General features: G+C 37.6%; 1 protein-coding gene across 18 annotated transcripts in view; it reads right to left on the reverse strand.

Moving 5' to 3' along the window:
* The window catches only part of EPB41L2 (erythrocyte membrane protein band 4.1 like 2), an 84,953-nt gene that overhangs the window by 43,477 nt on the left and 22,187 nt on the right, over window positions 1–19,289 (reverse strand). For 16 of the 18 annotated variants that reach the window (XM_072408901.1, XM_072408907.1, XM_072408904.1 and 13 more), the window contains 2 exons: window positions 7,797–8,281; window positions 6,020–6,214 (listed from right to left, as the gene is read on the reverse strand). In XM_072408901.1, the coding sequence (XP_072265002.1) occupies window positions 6,020–6,214; window positions 7,797–8,267 (666 nt within the window). In that variant the 5' untranslated portion in view covers window positions 8,268–8,281. Of the gene's footprint in view, window positions 1–6,019; window positions 6,215–7,796; window positions 8,282–16,208; window positions 16,351–19,289 lie in introns of those variants that run through there. The other 2 variants (XM_072408895.1, XM_072408894.1) reach the window with 2 other exon arrangements.

Genomic DNA, 19,289 nt, shown 5'->3' on the forward strand with positions numbered 1-19,289 from the left:
CATTACCATAAAGCCATAAAGACTTCATTACTTTTACTAAGTGTTGTCACCATTCATGATCAGTGACCTAGTAGTACTTTTTCTTTCTCTAATTCTAATTCCATTTAATGACAGATTTCAGAATAACACTATTCTAACACTGCTAGAAATTACCTAAAATAAGTCTAAAATAAAGGAAAGGAAACAGTTTAAATACAAGACCTGACCCAGCATGAAAAGTTTTCTGCATAATGTGAGAAGGTTCTGGTTTCACCATTTTTGGAGGTAATAAGACCTCTTTTTTAACATTTGTATATACAAGTATAGTAAAGCAGGAAAAATGAACAAAGCAACCAAGCCTTTATTTACTCAGCCACACAAACTAACTGCCACCAACATATGTTCAGCTCAACTAGGTAAACAAAAAAAAACAAAAAAAAACAGGAGTCATACCTTGAGGCAAAACAAAACGGGGGGGGCAGAGATTACACACCTGGGGGCCCAGCTATTAAATACATTTACAATAAAAATATATAAAAAATGTTTTGTAACAATTCTGTACTAAAGTATAAAAGTAAAGCTACCAACAGACAGACTGGACCACCAAACAACTGTATTTTATATCCCATCTTCAATAATAATATACCTGCCAGATCATAATTTATTTATACTTGCATGTCCTTGCTCCATTATGGGCACCACTATCTTCTTTCACTCCTCTTCGGTTGTTAGATCTTTGACTATCTTAATTGGCCAGGCCCAGATGATGTAACTCCCGCACGTACACGGGACTCTTCAGTCCTGGCAACAAAAAGGGATTGCCGGAATACCAGTCATATCCCAAGCATCCTGCTCTGACCTGTGCAAGTATGCTTCACTTTCTGCATGTCCCTTCTGTCTGAATACAATTTTTTAATTGCAGAACTATAGTTCTGATTAAAAGCATTCTCCTTGCACGTCAATTCTTGAACCGTTCAGATATTCTACTTGGTACATCACTAATATTTCTGACTTATAATCCATAGTTTTATTTATGGACTCCAATGGCTGATTTTTTTTTTTAAAAAAAAAAAAAAAAAGCATTCTCCTTTAGCTTGACCACTGGCAATGGAAAAATATTTGCAAGCACTTGGATCAAGGTTACCAATATCATTCAGGCTGCAGTGTTGTGCCCAAAACCACAAAGTGTGAGGTGAGCCACAATATTTACCCCCCTTACAACTAGCCTTAAAACAGCGATTGGTCAAAAAATATTTTTGGAGAACCCCAGCAGTTTAGAGCATGCCAAAGGGCAAAATTTAAAAAATGAATCTGTTTTGTTGCTATAGACAACACAAACACTTTCCTTTACCCTAATGGTCAGGATGACTGCGGAGTATACTTATCCATAAACATATTGCTGGCTAAGCAATGGATTCAAAGACACTACACACTTTCAGGAAAAAAATCCCTCTATACTGCATATAAGTAATGGCTCTTGAGGAATCCTACATGGCTGTCTTGTTATTTGTGGCATTCAATAACTCGCCCAAAAGTAGAAAATATTGCGTTGTGTGCCAGCAGAAAAGCCTGCATTTTTTTGCTTAGTCTGCCATTCCCAACAGACTTTGCGAGACACTAATTCCCGTAAAACGCTCCTATCCTTATGTGTAGGCTTTTCTGACACTAAACCTATTGTGTAATTAGCTGACAAGGACAACCACATTACAATGGAACAAGAAGTGAATTCCATTTTTGGTGGCAAAGCTAGGGTGTAAAAAATTAAAATAATGCCACAATGTCTGTTACTGAACCAAGGCGTTAATGCCAAGCAATGAGCAGGAATAGTCACTGTGGTTTCTGCATTTTATGTAGAATATAAATAGCAAGACAGCATTTCTTCAAAAACATGAGAACAATGATGCCTGACCACATATAAGTGACGAAAACGATCATAACTGCTGTCGGCCAATGTAAATTTTTGAATTGTGTCACTCAATCTGGTCTATCAGTGGCCATGAAACCATTCCACATTAGCAATAACACCCCAAAAAGCAACCTATTGTCACATTACATGCATTATGCATGAAGAATTAGACTTCCAATAAAACTTCTACTACCACAGAACAGCTCATTTTATCCAGTACCCACAAGATTTAAACTAGCTTGTATCAACCAAATGCCTTTAAAAATATTAATCATTAACTATCATTTTATCATCATAGTTATAGCTATCACTAGGCAAAAAAAAATTCAATAGGTATTTACCTCTACCGACCTACAATAGTCAGTTCTATCAAATACCAACCATTTTGGGAGATTGCGAGTTGAGTAGGAAGAAATACAGGCGCACTCTCATCTGTATACTGTGCAGAGTGTAGCTATTTCCTTAGGGTGCGCGACAAATGGTCTTGAACTGCAAGCAGCCATGAATCTCATGTCAGCTTGAATGTACATCAGTTGCTCAGACGTGCTTAACTAAAATATGGCCATGCAAGGGAGTCTTTTAATGCCTTCTGCAATAAAATATTTATTTTTACAGTGAACCACAAACGTGTAAAGGATGGAAGGGTTGGACGTGGAAGCAGTTTCTAGGTCAGTAATTAGACTGTAATTTGTTAAATAATGAGATGGCACACCCGCCTGCTTTCAGGTGAGTAAACTTCATTTAAAGGGAATTTATAAAAATAGGTCAGCAGTGGTCTTCTTAACGATGCTGTTTTTCTTTGCTCATCCTGTAAACCTTGCACTGTCTATAAATGACATCTCAGGTTATCCTACAAAGAAACATGCAAGATCACAAGAGAGTCAGTTACCAAAGATACGCAACACGAAAAGACACTTAGCAGCATATTTTCCTCCTGTGTTCATTTGCCATAATAGAAAAGGACAGCTTCATGCCATGCTCTGAGAACATACACATTGACAGAAGATTACAAAATATTCTCTGTGAGGATTTAAAGTAGGTCAAAATTAATTCACATTTCCTACTACAACAATTGTGTATTAACTTATATTTACTGCATTTTGCATCGCACTAAGGGTTGTACATTTTCAGCCACACTTGTGGAACGATGCTGAAGATTGCATCTGTGTTTGAATTTAAGTTAAATTCTAAGGCAATATCTAGTAGGATTTCCTGCTAAATCGAATTATTTTGTCCAGCAGCTTTGAGAGCATGAAAAGATAGATAGAGGTCCTATGCAGCCTCCCTAACCCAGGGATTGCTGCATGTTTATATTAAAAGCCGACATTTAATCCACATATATTTTGCCTTCCCTGGTTTCTCACTCTACCAACAATGAATTTGATAATACCTATCAATTTCCACATATATTATCTTGTGGGATGGGCCGACAGGAGGTTGTAGAAAGCTTCTTGAAAACAGGAAGCTGTCCTGACACCTACATGTTATGTTTAGCCTTTAGAAACTGAAGTGCATTGAATAAAAAAGGTGGAATGTGAACAGCAGTAATAGTGAACAAAGGGCTAGATGATGTGGGTGTCCATCAGACCTCCACTACTGTTGTGAATATAGAATTGGGCACTAACCTTACCTGTACACTCACAAGAAGTACATGTCTAATAAGTTCACTGTAGATGTCCTTCATCTCCATTTTGGGATTCTATGGGTTAACTAATCAAGTTTCTTCTATCACATATACTAACTAGCGCTAGGTTCTAACAAAACAAAAAAGTATTTCAGCAGAGTGGAAGGAAGCTGTAGCCAGTTGGTCAAAATTATAAGCAAAGAATGATAAATTGTGCTTGATTTTTCATCTCTTGAAAGAACTACACAGTAAATGTAACTGTGTAAAAACGTGTTAACCTATGGTGCAGTTTCCGCAGTTTGCCATGTGCCTGGGAGTGGCTAGTGTGCCTATGATGTATTTGTTAGATCCATGACATTCACCGTATTTAAAATTTATTCTCATCCACCGTATGCATATCTTACTTGATTTCTTGTAGGCATGGACATTTAACCACAAGTTATCACAACAAAATATATGGAAATATGAAGAGGACGTTACAGAAAAAAAACAAATTAAACTTTTAGTTCTTTCCCTGGCTTTAAAGCTGAACAACAGGCACAAAAACATTTCAATACAGTTCGGTCCATAAATATTTGTACACAGAGACAACTTTTTTCTAATTTTGGTTCTGTAAATTACCACAATTAATTTTAAATGAAACAACTTAGATGCAGTTGAACTGCAGACTTTCAGCTTTAGTTCACTGGGTTGAACAAAAAGATTGCATAAAAATGTGAGGAACTAAAGCCTTTTTTTAACACAATCACTTCATTTCAGGGGCTCAAAAGTGATTGGACAAATTCAAAAGATGAAAAAAAATATATGATATATGAGAATAAATAAATGTTCATTTCTAATACTTGGTTGAAAACCCTTTGCTGGCAATGACAGCCAGTAGTCTTGAACTCATGGACATCACCAGATGTTGGGTTTCCTCCTTTTTAATGCTCTGCCAGGCCTTTACTGCAGTGGCGTTCAATTGCTGTTTCTGGGCCTTTCTGTACGAAGTTTAGTCTTGAACAAGTGAAATGCATGCTCAATTGGGTTCAGATCAGGTGACTGACTTGGCCATTCAGGAATATTCCACTTTTTTGCTTTAATAAACTCCTGGGTTGCTTTGGCTGTATGTTTTGGGTCATTGTCCATCTGTATTATGAAACGCCTCCCAATCAATGTGACTGTATTTAGCTGGATTTGAGCAGACAGTATGTCTCTGAACACCTCAGAATTAATTATACGCCTACTTCCTGGAGAGTGTTGTCACTTGGTTGGCTGTTGTGAAGGGGTTTCTCTTCACCATGGATATGATTCTGCGATCATCCACCACTGTTGTCTTCCGTGGACGTCCAGGACTTTTGGCGTTGCCGGGTTCACCAGTGCTTTGTTTCTTTCTCATGATGTACCAAACTGTAGATTTTGGCACTCCTAATATTGTAGAAATTTTTCTGATGGGTTTTTTCTCTTTTTGCAGCTTAAGGATGGCTTGTTTCACCTGCATGGAGAGCTCCTTTGACCGCATGTTGTCTGTTCACAGCAAAATCTTCCACATACAAGCACCTCCCCCCCTCAAATCAACTCCAGGCCTTTTATCTGCCTAACTGATAATGACATAATGAAGGTATTGCCCACACCAGCCCATGAAATAGCCTTTGAGTCAATTGTCCAATTACTTTTGAGCCCCTAAAATGAAGTGATTGCGTTAAAAAAAAAAAAAAAAAGTTCCTCACATTTTTATGCAGTCTTTTTAATCAACCCACTGAATTAAAGCTAAAAGTCTGCAGTTCAACTGCATCTGAGTTGTTGCTTTTAAAATAATTGTGGTAATACAGAAGTAAAATTAGAGAAAAGTTGTCACTGTCCAAATATTTATGGATCTAATTGTACATTCCTCTCAAGAGCCACAAAGGATATAGTCAGTTTTGTGTGCAACAAATGTCTTTGAAACCCCAGATTTTGCCTTTATAAATGTAGCGATAACATTATTATATATCTCATTTGGACAGCGCAGAGAGCACAGCTATGGGAAACCCAACAAGCCCATAACCTACAAAGTCCCCGCAGAGAATTATGGGGAGAAAGACAGAAGGGGAGAGAGCAGTATTAAAGGATCTTTATCACAGGAAACTGTGGCGCATAGGCAGTTTCACTCTTGATTACTGCACAAACACGGTAAAAAAAAAAAAAACAAATACACAGGGTGCACCACAATTTACGTAGGGATACACATGCCTATTGTAATTACACAATATTTGCTTAGTCTGAAGTTCTAAAGAGTCTGAAGTCTGAGGTGGATGAATGACTAAAGAGAAAATAATATTCTCTACCAACCCAAATACTCTTCAGCTAAGTGTTGACAAAGTAACTTGTATGCATCTACAAATGCAACTTGTACAAAGTCTCTTAAATATGATATCTCACTTTTATATGGCTTTCAATCGGTTACACAAACACAAATTATATATATTATATAATATATATTAATAAGGTTAAATTTAGGAAAGGACAATGATATTACAAGTTCCACTTACCTCTATGTCACATGTGTATTCTGTTTTATCCAGTAAGGTTACTCTACATGGCACAGTTTTCATTTTTTTGGGGGATTTAAAAGCACCCTCTTTCTTGGCTCCAACAGACCGATTTTCCTTTATCTCCTTTTCCTCTTCCTTTTTCACCTCTCCTTCAACCTTTTCCATTTCTTGAGGTTTTTCCTCTTTTGAAGGCTGGGAAAAAAATCAGTTACTTGTTATTTGAACCGCCCACAAGAAATACACATATAAAATGATAGCATCCATATTTAAAAAAAAAAAAAAAAGGGTAATGCATTTATTTTTGAATTTGTATATAGTATAGTATACAATAAAAGGTTTTATGTTTGCTGATTGCTAAGGTGGTCAGAGGTCACTTGAAGTCTGACAGCTGCTGGCCTGACAGTCACTAGAATGTTATCACAATTACCCGAAAGGCCTGTGCTGCCCACACAGGTGTCTGAAAGCAACACTGTGTGGCAACTACATGTGGCTTTGCCAACCAGCTTGTGAAGGCATCATGAACATCCCATACATGCACAGTTGAGCCTGGCAAATCCACAATAAAAAAAGGCAGAGAGGAAGAACAAGGTTGCAGGGAGAAGCCTGGCAGAGGTCCCCCAGGATGTCCTGTCCCATTACGCTCTGCAGTCAACTTCCTAATCATGTAACAGAGGATATTCACTGCAACAGGCAAACACAATCAATACTAGAACAAGTATGTAACATATTAAAACAAACCGCAAACAACTGTTCCCCATATATTTGCGTCTATGTAATTCTCATAAACCTACAACTTAGACTAAGCATAAAATTTGTCTAATATACTTAAGCATCATATACCCAATGCACCTGTGTCTGATGTAAGATTTGTTGTGGCAAGTAGACAGTCTTTTTAAATGAATGGGATGCCTTAATCTGCAACAATACATGGTAACACGCACATGTAAACATACTGCAAAAATCTGCCTATGTATGTGAATAGGCCTAAAACATTCAGAATTACAATGGAATTGACAGTGCCCGATGCTTCCTCATACAGTCTTTTTTTATTAAGTGTTAAAACCTAAGCCATAGTAAGTTTATTGTATACCATGCACCAAAAAGATTGGGCATGTGCATAGACAAAAGGGATATCTAGAACACCCTAGGTAGCTTCACAATGACATCAAATGTAAAAAGTCATCATGAACTGTTGGGAAGCACACAACACTTGGTCAAACAAAAAAAATCAACAGGACACCAAATTTGCAGATTGGCCTATGTACAATGTCAATGGGATGAAGAAAAAGAAATCAGTAAAAGCAAATTAAAAGTAAAACAGTTGTATCATCTATTTTAGCAAGAAAAAAAGAAATGACAGAAAAGGTATATTTGACAAAGTGAGATATTCACAATGGAAGGACTTGTGCTTAATATATATAAAAAAAATGTTGATATAATCAGGGATAAGCATGAACAGTATAGTAAAAAAAAAAAAAAAAAAGATAAGTTTCACAACACAAATGGAGTTATAAGTACAGAAGAAAACAATTCACAATTACGTGGACACACCGATATCCCTTTTATTTGACATGAATATCAATTAACCTCATAAGTGAAATGTTTTGGGTAAGCTGAGCCTGTTTAGTATCCTTTAATGCTGGCAGGTGTACTTTTAAACTAAACTAGTACAAAAGAGGTATCCGCTTTAATCCAAAAAAAAACAGGTGAAAAGAATTTTTAAAGAAATATATGCAATGCTGCACAAAATGTTGGAGCATAAACATACACAGACCTCTGTATTGCAATCTGGAAGTTTCTCTTCTTTGCTCTCGTCTTTAGTCTCCACAGCTTGATCTCCTGCTGTGTTTTCATCATGGCTGTTCACTTGTTCATCTTTCATTGCATCTGATGACTCCGCCACATTATCTTTGTTAACCTCATTAGAATCAGGTTGGGTTAGGGATTTTTGTTTTTTGAGCCATGGTGGGAGAAAACGTGAAATGCCCTTGCCCTCATGTGCCTCCCTTTCCTTTTTCAGCTTTCCTGCGGTCTGCTCTTTAGGACTGCTGGGGGAAGAAGGCTCTTCAGTTGGATTTGCTTGGTCTGCTTCTCCCGCGTTCTTATTTTCAGTGCTGTCAGTTGCTACCTCTGTATTTCCTTCTGTCTGCTGACCTTCCTCATTTGAGTTTCCTGAGAGCTCATTCGTATTTTCAGGTTTTTCTGTACCATTTACTTCTACTCCAGAACTTGCTTCAGTTGTCATGGTCTCGGTTTAAGCTGAAATGGCAAAAAGACAAGTCACTAGAAAAGAACTAGTACCTAGAACAGAAAGCACAGGGCCTTTGCTAAGGTCTTCAGAGACAATGACATTTTCCATAATGCCCAACGTTAATACCCGAAACAGACAATATGTTGCTGAAGATGTTTATTGATTCGATGATGCACACCGAAGAGGAGGAAGGAAGGATATTTGAACTGAAAGAAGGAAACTAGGGGTCGCTTGGTGACGTCAATAGACTTCATTTAAATTTAGACATATGACTTAAGCTATATGACATTCAAAAAAGTATTTGTGTTTTTGTTTTTTGGAAAATGTTTCCTAGACACAACTACTAATACAGATGCTTTTTGTCATAAAGACTTGTTTTTAGACTTTCAGCCTTTGTCTTACAAATAAAAAGCACAGTAAAGCATGCTTAAAGAACAAAGTTTATATATATATATAAAAAAAAAAAAAAAACAACAACATTGAGGTAGCATATGCATATTGTTCAGTTGTGCTTCTGAACACAATACTTCTTAAATGTTTTAAGTAGGAAACAACCAAAACAAATTTTACTAGCAACAATATAGCTACAATTTGGGTGGTTTATTTTCTAAAGAGCAAAGGCAAGCGGTCTCCCAAAACTGATTTCTATTTCAAATCTGTGAAATTTAAGTCCTGTTGGCTGCATCTTTAAAGCTAATCTAAAACCAACATGGAACATTTAGTTTAATAGGTGAATACAATCAATGTGCTGGACAGAAGACTGAAAGGTTCCATCGTTAAGTGACGTTGCATCAAAAGCAGGAACAATAGATAGCAGACTATATTTCCCAGCATCCTTGCTTTACAGTGGAAGGGCCAGAAGTCAGTTTGCAGTCACAGAAGTAGGTGGCGAGCATTACTCGCTGAATGCTAAAATCTGTATTAATATTATTTGTTATATTATTTGTTCACTTTAACATTTTTTAACAACTTCAATCAAGTTTTTATTCACAATAGTTGTATCCATTTTTAAAGAAAATGCAAAAAACTATGGTTGGTCAGGATTACACTTGTGTATTGGTAATGTATACTAGGTCTTTGTATAACTCCCAATAAAACTGATCAGAAGGACGCACCATTATATTTCCCTTATTTATACAGTTTGTTCAGAGCACTTATGGTGGGAGGGAACCTACCAGGAGAAAACATTATCCTGTATTTTAGAGGCACTCATCTGAGAATGTTACTGCCAGCTGCGGGCTGGGACACGGAATGAAGGTGATAATCTCTTTGTGTATTGAAGTTTATCCAGCAGAGTAAATCAGGATGGCCTTATGGACTCTGAAGTGAATTTTAAATCACATTTTCTTATTCATAAACTAGCATTATGCTAGTGGAGCTGTAAAGTGGTAGTGTTTTGAACAGATGTACCTTTTATGTGTGGAAAAAAATCTATTTAGTACCAGTTTTAATGTATGGGAAGAAGATACACAAAACAAATTAAAAGTCTGTGCACTGACCATGCCCTGACTGCAGACAACACAGCTACGTCCACAAGCAAACCCGACCTGTGAAAGATCAATGAACAAAAGCTAACTGATGATGTCAGCTTTGGCTCCTGCCCATTCCTTTCTACTAAATTATGGCAGACTGATATCAAGACTGAATAACTTGGATAGCTCAGAGTAAAATACCTATATTTTAAAACAAACACCACAATTGTTAATTATATGGCTTGAGTTTGGCTTTAAAACACCTATGCAAATATACCAACTATACTATACCTACCTAAACATAGCAACTGTAAATTAAAAAATGTTTTTGTAAAGGTGGCAAGGTCATGTGACCAGTGCCCAATTAGCATCTTGGCACACTTCTCACTTCATGAGTGTTTAGAGGAATGCTCATTAGCTGCAATGTTCCGGGAAAGTGCACATGCATCACTGAGCACCCAGGCACACAGCTTTTTCTAGCAATTATTATCAAACATTATCCTAATGGACAACTTCCTTCAACTATCCTGGTTTAAAGGCTTAGGAGTGCCTAAGCTCCGACTTTACCAAATTAGATTTTGGAATAAAACACATCTTTGGAGAGAAATAAGCCCCAAAATGCATATACAACACAGTCTACTTCTATTGGGTTTTGTCTTTTTTATGCAGACAAAGTTGTAATACACCAGCAACCCAATCCCCAAACCCACCCCTCTTTAAATGTTATGTGGTGATAAGAGAACCTCTCAATACCTACAGATTTGTAATTAAACTGGATCTAATCCCAAAAACAATGTCTCATGGCCTTAATTTTACCTTTGTAATCTCACCACTAATACACCTACTGTACTGGATCTATAGAGAAACAGCCTTGTTACCCTAATAAAGGATGTAAGTTAGGGCTACAGGACACTTCTAACTTTTCACATTGTCATAATACTGGGTGAGGTGTTCTTTAGTCCACAAAAATGGGCAAGGCTGATGAGGTTTGAAATTTCAGTATGGTGTTATTAACTAACTTCAGAAGCGAAGGGCTAATTTGAAGGTTGGCAGCAGCTTTTTAATTTCAACTGAATCAACAAAAAGTTTTCAATAGTACAACATTATTGCTAGGTTTTACATACACTTTTAATAGAAGTATTTCCATATGCCCACTGAACTTTCATTACTGTTTCACATGCAGAAACCGTGAACACTCAAAAGTGCACTAAACTGCGCATGCAAGAAGATTGCAGACAGGTACTGTAAAAGTGTTTTATTGCAGAAGAGACAGGCACTTCCTTATGCAATAAAAAGCATGCCCGCTTGATTCGTTTTTTTTTCTTAAAGGTTTAATTTTGTTTAAATCTAATTTCCCTGATAAAATAGATCTTAAGGTTCGGTGATTCTTTACTGAAGACAGCCAGGCAAAAAGGAGGTCAGCAATTGCACCGGACATTGACCCTACTGACTGTTTTTAACAAACTACGATATATTGCCAGCAATCATATAACCATTTACACATGTATTTGTATTAATTTACCTATAAAGTGAAGAAAAGCACCAAAAGTGAGCTTGTGTGTGGGCACCACCTTGCCCCATTGTACCCGATTCAGCTGCACACTCCACCTGTGGCCTGGTCATTCCTACTACACAGTTCAGCATCCTCTGCAAACTGAGCACCAAGGATATACTTTGTATTTTATGTGTGAGAAAAAAAACTGTAGTCAGGTACCTAAAATGACCAGAATGCAGATCTGTGGGACCTACACCTTTTGTCACTGGCCTCAAAAATGGTAATCACTCTTTTCCTTGAGTGGGGGAGGCAAAGTTTGAGTTGGAGATGGTAAAAGGTAAGGTAAACTTACAAAGTTAGATATTTGAATTTCGAATATTTAGGATAGGAGTTTTAGGAGAGTGGACTTTCCTGCTCGCAGCCTGCCCTAGGTAAAGCCAACACAACTCTTGGATTAGACGAAAGAAATTAGCTGAAGGACCACAGACAGCACATATCAGTAGAGGTGGGTATGATAATGACTCCAAGAAATAATAAAGTCAATCAGACAGGAAACAAAGCAGGCCCAAGATATCTGCAGCAGCTTCAAATTCTTGTTGTGTGGAAGATGAAGTGTACAAGCATATGGTACAATTTGCTTTCATGAGAAAAGAGAACTTTCATCAAGTGTAAAAAGGAAGGAAAGAAAGTTCAGTTTAAATAAAAGTCATGGTATAATTTAAATCAATTTATAACGTTTATTTTATAATATAGAGAGATCAATGTATGCAAAGTGACATACTGTCTACTAACTCAAGATTCAAAGAGAAAGTTTACATACTTGCAGGCCTGTCTGCAGTGTTCTAAAATAATTGCCAGTTTTGCAAAGATACATAGTAATTTAGGATTATTTTAGTTTTGCATACAAAATACAAACCACAGTCCACAAAGGCTGCCTATTGCTTGATCAACTGCACTGCCCACTGTACTCAAATCAGACCAAAATCTGACATGACTACAGCAGTCACCAGACATCGTTGATGAATCTGCCACTTTGACAACTGATGGGAATGGCCGCTGTGCACTATGGATGAAAGCACAGAGAAGTGCCGCTCATCCTCTGCTCTGCACTGAACAGAAAAGTGATGTGTGTACAGAGCTCGCTCATTTATCTGTCACTGGAAATACCCTTGAAAGATTGTTTTCAGCTACAATCATCTGACATCTGTATGGGGGTTAAACCAATGCTAATGCCGGTTTCTCAGAAAAGTTGGTAAAAAATGAACATTTATATATGGTCAGTTGTTGGTACATTACGGTTACTTGTTAACAAGAATTAAAAGGCCATTTCAGCCTTTCAGATCACTGCAGCATTGGACCAGGAACAATTTTTTGCACGTTTGCATGCAGTTGTGTTGCAGTGCAGTTCCTAGAAGTGTCATGTTGATTCTGGCTGTGTGCTACTTTCCTTCTCCGGAAAAAGAACTGCACTGCCACAGCAACGAAACGCATGCCAACATGTTGACCTGCAGAGAGGTCTGCCACTCCTGGAAGCCTAGTTTGCTATACAACTAGAAGTGACTAACTGTGCAGTTTTCCACTGCAACTTTGAAAGAAGAGGCCTTACTGTGGAAAGAGGTCTGTGGAAATATTACAAAACATGCTAAGGCGCAGACATTGTGAATTAAACACTCCTACAAAATGGGGGAGGGGGGGGTGCTGAGAAGTTCTTGGCTTTGCCCCCTTCCAGATAAAATAGAAAAATGAGTGTGAGGGCATATGACAGCCCAATATCTTAGTATGTAACTCTGCAAATATCAGGTCTTTGCAATTCTTAAAACTGTTTTTTCTTTTAGTGAGAAGCTGTGATTGCAGAGGCACAAGCAAGTTTCACGTTGTTGGAGCTATGGGCCGTCGTGAAGTTTTTGTTTCTCCAGGGAAAGTCAGCAAAGGACATTCGCACTGAGATGTCACAAACACTGGGGGAGAAGTGTCCTTCCTACAGCACTGTCAAAACCTGGATATCTTGTTTCAAGACTGGGCATTTCACTGTTGAAGATGAGCCCTGCAGTGGGCACCCCCAACCTCAACTGACCCGGCAACCTGGGATGCTGTCCATGAGCTGATTATTGAAGACCGGCGAATATCCGCAAAAAAGATAGCCCAGATACTTGACATCTCACGGAAGCGTGTTGGGTTTGTTATCACCACTATCCTAGACATGTGGAAGCTTTCAGTGAAGTGGGTGCCGAAATGTTTGAACAGTGATCAGAAGAAGGAACGAGTTGAAGCATCCAAAGCCGTTTTGAAAAATGAAACCTGGCTCCATATCTATGATCCTGAAACCAAGGAACAGTCAAAGGAATGGCACCACAGCGGGGCACCACAGCGGGTCCCCGCGGCTGAAGAAGTTCCGAACCCAGAAATCAGCCAAAAAAGTCATGGCATCTGTTTTCTGGGACAAAGACGGTATTCTGTTGGTGGACTACCTACCTTAGGGCTCCAGTATCACCGGACAGTATTATGCTAACCTCCTGGACCAGCTGAAGGTGGCAATTAAGACGAAACACTGTGGACAGTTGACCAACAGGATCCTTTGTTTGCAGGACAATGCACCTGTGCACACGTCCAACATTGTGGCTGCCAAATTGAACACCCTGGGTTTCCAATTGGTCCTCCATCTCCCCTACTCACCTGACCTGGGCCCTTAGGTCTATTATCTGTTCCTGAATTTGAGGAAACACCTGAAATGGCAAAGTTTTGAAGACATTTCGGACGTCAAGGATGCTGCTGAGAGCTGGTTTACGGCCCAACCAAAGGACTTTTATTTGAACAGTCTAGAAAAGCTGCAACTACGCTGTACTAAGTGCATCAGTCTCAGGGGGGAATATGTTGAATAAATGTGTTATTTCCTAGCTCTCTTCTTTCTGGGCAAAGCCAGGAACTTCTCAGCATCCCCTCGTAGATATGAGATACTGCTTACAGACTGTGCAGTGAGAGCACAAGTGGATCACTGAAACCACTGATATGCTAATCTAAATATTTACTTAGCTGCCGTTTAGTGTCTGGGGTATTTTTCCCACAATGATATAACCAAACACAGCAGAGTCAAATGAGCAAGATTTGTTTTAGAGCTCCAGACCGGAAGTGTTTATTTTTATATTTTATCCATCTGCATAAGAGTACTTGTCAAAGCCAATCAGATTTACGTACGGTTAGGTATCTATCAATTCCTCTTGACAAAGAACCATAGGGATGAAAAACTTCAAAACAGATCACAGGTGAATATTTTTTTCTTGCAGCCCTAAATGTAATATGACCTTTTCTGGGGCCCAAACAATCTCTTCCTGTGATGAAATGTCATATTATCACAGCATATCCCATAGGAATTCCCTGGAATGTGAAATGGAAAGACTCTTCGGGAACCACAGTCTGTGGTAAAGCATCAATTTCCTAGCAAGTAAGCAGATCAAAATATATGGTTCACCACATCTAATTCTCTTTTCCCAACCCCAGCAATACAATCATAAAGCAAGGAAAAGAAAGGGACACAACTGACCTGTTGTGGAAATTGAAGAAAATACAACAACCTCAAACAATAAATCTAAAAAAATACACATCCAACCAGCAAGTAAATATGGAACAATTAGCAACAATGTGTGTTTTATCTGATGTATGGACTTTTCTCCATGGAACCATATATACAATAACCCCCCCAGGCAGATATGCACCTACCAATTCACATTTCAAAATCTTGTCAATATATTATCTGAGGTACATTTTAAAGTTTCCAGAAAATGTAATTTCCCAGTATCTAAAACAACAAAATACCAGTATAATGTGGTTTACCCATATAACTACCCATCAGACTTGGCTATACAGCCACTGATTCATTTCACTGATACATTTCAGAAGCAATAGCTCCCCCCATTTCTGTATTTTGGGACCCACAGCCCAAATCCTGTCACATGAGTAGGTGCAGGGAAAATGTGGATTGACATTTTCCACCTGCATCCGGTTGCATAATCTAATGTCTGAATTTAATAGTCTGATATGATACATAGTGACCTTTGGACCATTCTAGATTACTGGAAGACTAACCTCTGTACGAAATGGTCAGTTTTCTTCCCTTGCTTAAATGGAAGAATGCTCCATAGTTGGATGCTAGCTCAATGGAAGATGGGTTCCTGCCTCTTAATTTTAGACATCTACCAACAATTACAGGTGACCACCATTGGCTAAACAAGGAACCAAAAAAGTTCCCTCACTTCTACCTGCTTCTCTAGACAATATGGCCACTGTTGGATACAGACCTATTGTAAGTTTACACTGCATTAAGGAAAAAAAAAAAGAAGCATAAACGTATATAAATCCATTAACATTGTAAATTTGATTAGTCAACTGGTTTTTGCAACAAATAAATAAGCTGATCTTTACATTTTGCTCAGCGAAAAAAAAAATCCTTGCTAATAACAGATGCATGTTACTTTTTTGTAATACATAATTGGGGGGAGGGGGCACTCAAACAAAAGTAAAAAGAGCTAAAAGCAGGGGAGTACAATGGTACAGCAAAGAAGAAGGTTGGATTGAATGTTCAGTTAAACAATTTTTACTCAAAAGCCATATGGGTGTCTTTTGGGGGGGGGGATATTTATGTAGGTAGATTTATTTTTTGGGCTTACCTAAACACTTACACAAAGGGAAAGTGTAATAATACTTTAATACAATGTAATTCTAAAACCTGTTCTAGATCACATGCTTACAACTTTTTCATCTATACAAAAAGACAAAAAAAATCCTCCAACATAAAAACAACTTCAGGCATCTTGGAGAGAACAAGGAGCCAAAAGTTACCTAAGAACAATCTACTCTTCTGCAAGTTTAGTACTGGAATAGTACTACTAGAACTATTCAGTTAAAAATCTGTCATTTATTTCAGTGAACTCTGACATACTGCAGAGTGCTGAATGGAAAATAAGAAATATTTACCCAGCACATCAGGCTACCTGAACAGATTGCAGCTCCCAGCATGCAGACAAGTCGGATCCTCTGGAGTAAAGGCAGCAGACAGCTGAGCACAGCTTTCATACAACTGAACGGCTGTGGGTTAGCAAAGGCACAGCCACTGGAGGTTGAATGGGAAACCTAATGAACCAAACCCCACCCAAGCACTAACATAGCTGGAAACAGAGGAGGAGGAATTGAACAAATGCAGAAGGGAAACATTCAACATCTTTCACTACTGTTCAGTGTATTGAGAGAAACAAGAGGGCAAAAGGAAAAGTACATCAACATGGCTAGTATTTTCTTTTGAGTTACATGACACTAACAGAGATCATAGTAATGGTCTGCTACATCTTAATAAAACACTTCTCTCCGCAGGTTTGTAGCTAAAGCAACCTTGGTAAAATACATGCTTTTTGATCCAAGACAGTGACTGCAAACACATATGGAATTATTGAAAACTTCAACCAATAGGATAGCAAAATTGACTTTTTTCTGATACATAATAATTTATTCATTAAATACCAACCAGTATTTATAGGCAATATGTGCAAAAATACCAAGAACTGACTTCATGAGAAAACTGCACTGAAGTTCAACTGTAAACTGAGAAAAGCATGACAAACCTAACTAAATTACTTGTACAATCTATGTACAGTCCTGCAGTAATGAAATGAAACCAGGCATTAAAACAAAAAGGGTGTTTCAAGTTTCATCATTTTCATTAAAGCGTACCTAAACTCAACATTTTCACTTAAATAAAAAAATAAATCCTTTACGTATAAGTGCAACACCCAGCGAGCGGTACATTGTTTTTCATGAAAATGTATCTTACAGTATATTAGTATGAGTATAATAAAGTTTGAAACACAAAATCATGTCAAAATAATAAATTAAATTTAATTTTTTTTAAATATTTAAAAAAAATGTAAATATTATACTCATACTATTATATTATACAGTAAAATAAAGGTTCATGAAAAACAATGTACAGTGGGCTAATCTCACACCTGTATAGTGCAAGATCGGGTGACGTGCCAATAAGAAGACAGAAGAAAAGACTGTAGATGGCGGCACTCGGCGCTTCCTTAGCGCCGGGACAAAGAGGAATTCCATAACAAACCCAAACTGGATTGCGGGAAGAACCAACACCATCAAGGGATCTGCATTAAAGGCAAGTGTGATTTTTTTTGTTTTCAGTTTAGTTCCGCTTTAATCAAATGATATAAAAGAAGGATGTAAAAATTTCCTGAAACAGTATCACAAGCTATTTAAAAAGTAGTTCCAGGCAAGTGAAACTGATCACTAATCGAGAGAACACCTTACACGGTCACTGGCAGCCTAGAAATGGACTTGTCCTGCAGTTCAATGGTAAGAATCTACTAAGCAAAGAGCTGGAGGAATATGCAAATATCAAAATGCCATGGTATCAATTTGGATGAATGCGATGTGTGTAAGTAAACTATCTACCCACATGTGATACTCAGCCTTAATGATTAATGGAACTACGATCCAATAGTAAGGCTGGGAAAGAAAAGGACAAGATGATGCTGTACACATCCTCCAGCTAGAATATAACAAACTCAATCTGACCTGCTGCAAGTTCTAGAGAAGGCTTTAAAAATTATATTGTACATTCATTACAATATTCTAATATTAAATTCCCCCTATCACCCTATCCCAAGAATTCCTCACTTCTTGCACATCTTAGATTCAACCTGAATTGTTTTGCTTTTCAGTTTGTTTGGTTATATATATATATATAGTAATCAATAAGTACTTAAGAATTCATGGGAATGTGGGACACAGGTGCAAGCAAATGCTATGGAATGGTGGGCTGGCCATCAGTGATCACCACAGCAAGGCAAGTAGTAGGTAAGTAGCCTACTAGGTGTGTTACACTGAGGGAGGAAAGGAAAAGTAGCAACAGACAACTTCCCTAAAATTGTCTTCTAATACTAAAAGTTTAAACCTACCTAAAAGACAAGAGTAATTTCCTAAATGAAATGTGTCACTAAAACACCAGGATATAATTTCCTTATCTTTGAAATATTCAAACAAAGGGCATCTGTGTGTTGTGGTTCATGCACTTAGCATGCATTTTTTCTGTAAGATATTTATCATGGACAAAGCTGTTTTTTTTAACCAGCAAAACAGATGTTAAAGTCAATTTTCCAGATAGGAATAACATAGAACAAGTTGAAAGCATTCCCAGAAATGATAAAAAAAAAGATGTGGATTTGCTACATCCCCTGATGTACAAGTCTTCTTCAGTTTAAGCCAGTTATGATTTTAAATTTGACAAAAAAATAAAATTTCTTTTTAATAATCCAACATTGAGACAGAGTGAAACATATCTGCATGGTCATAATTTAACATGTGCAGATGTATCAAGCAACAGAGTGAAACATATCTGCATGGTCATAATTTAACATGTGCAGATGTATCAAGCAACACTGTGTTTGTTAATTTCTAAAACAAAGCACAAAAAGTTAGTGTGTCAATCCTTGCAACCCCACTAAAGCACAGCATTTTTGTGGACCAATTTGAGTCAGCCCTGGCCAGTGTCTTTTGGAAAACTACTTAGCAATGCCTACTTCGATTTCCAAAACATAAAAGGCTAAATATTCTAAAGTGCAGAATAAGAACCAGGAGGGCCCTTAAGAACACAGAGTTTTTCTGATTACTTTCTGGGATACATTCAATAAAAAAATATATTTAAAAAAAAAATAAAAAATATTTTTTTTTCAGTGACTATTTTTCTGAAATTCAAATTGTGAGATCTTTTTGTTTTTTTTTTTTTTTGTTTTTTTTTTAATATAATTATCAGCCATCCAGGTTTTCAATTGGCTTGCTGTATGTGCATATCTTTCTGCATAAATCTACCCTACCAGTGGCACCGGGCATGCACAGAAGGAGCACCCAAGAGCCTCCCGGAATGTGTGACGTAGGTATCCTGAGAGGCTTTGCGCTGCCATCCATGCCTAGACCATCGAGAATTAGGGGTGGTGCTGCTACCTCTTATGAAAAAAAAAAACAGAATTTTTACCTTTTATGTAAAGTAAA

The sequence above is a fragment of the Pyxicephalus adspersus genome, chromosome 4 (genome assembly GCF_032062135.1).
Source record: "Pyxicephalus adspersus chromosome 4, UCB_Pads_2.0, whole genome shotgun sequence".
Lineage (NCBI taxonomy): Eukaryota > Metazoa > Chordata > Amphibia > Anura > Pyxicephalidae > Pyxicephalus > Pyxicephalus adspersus.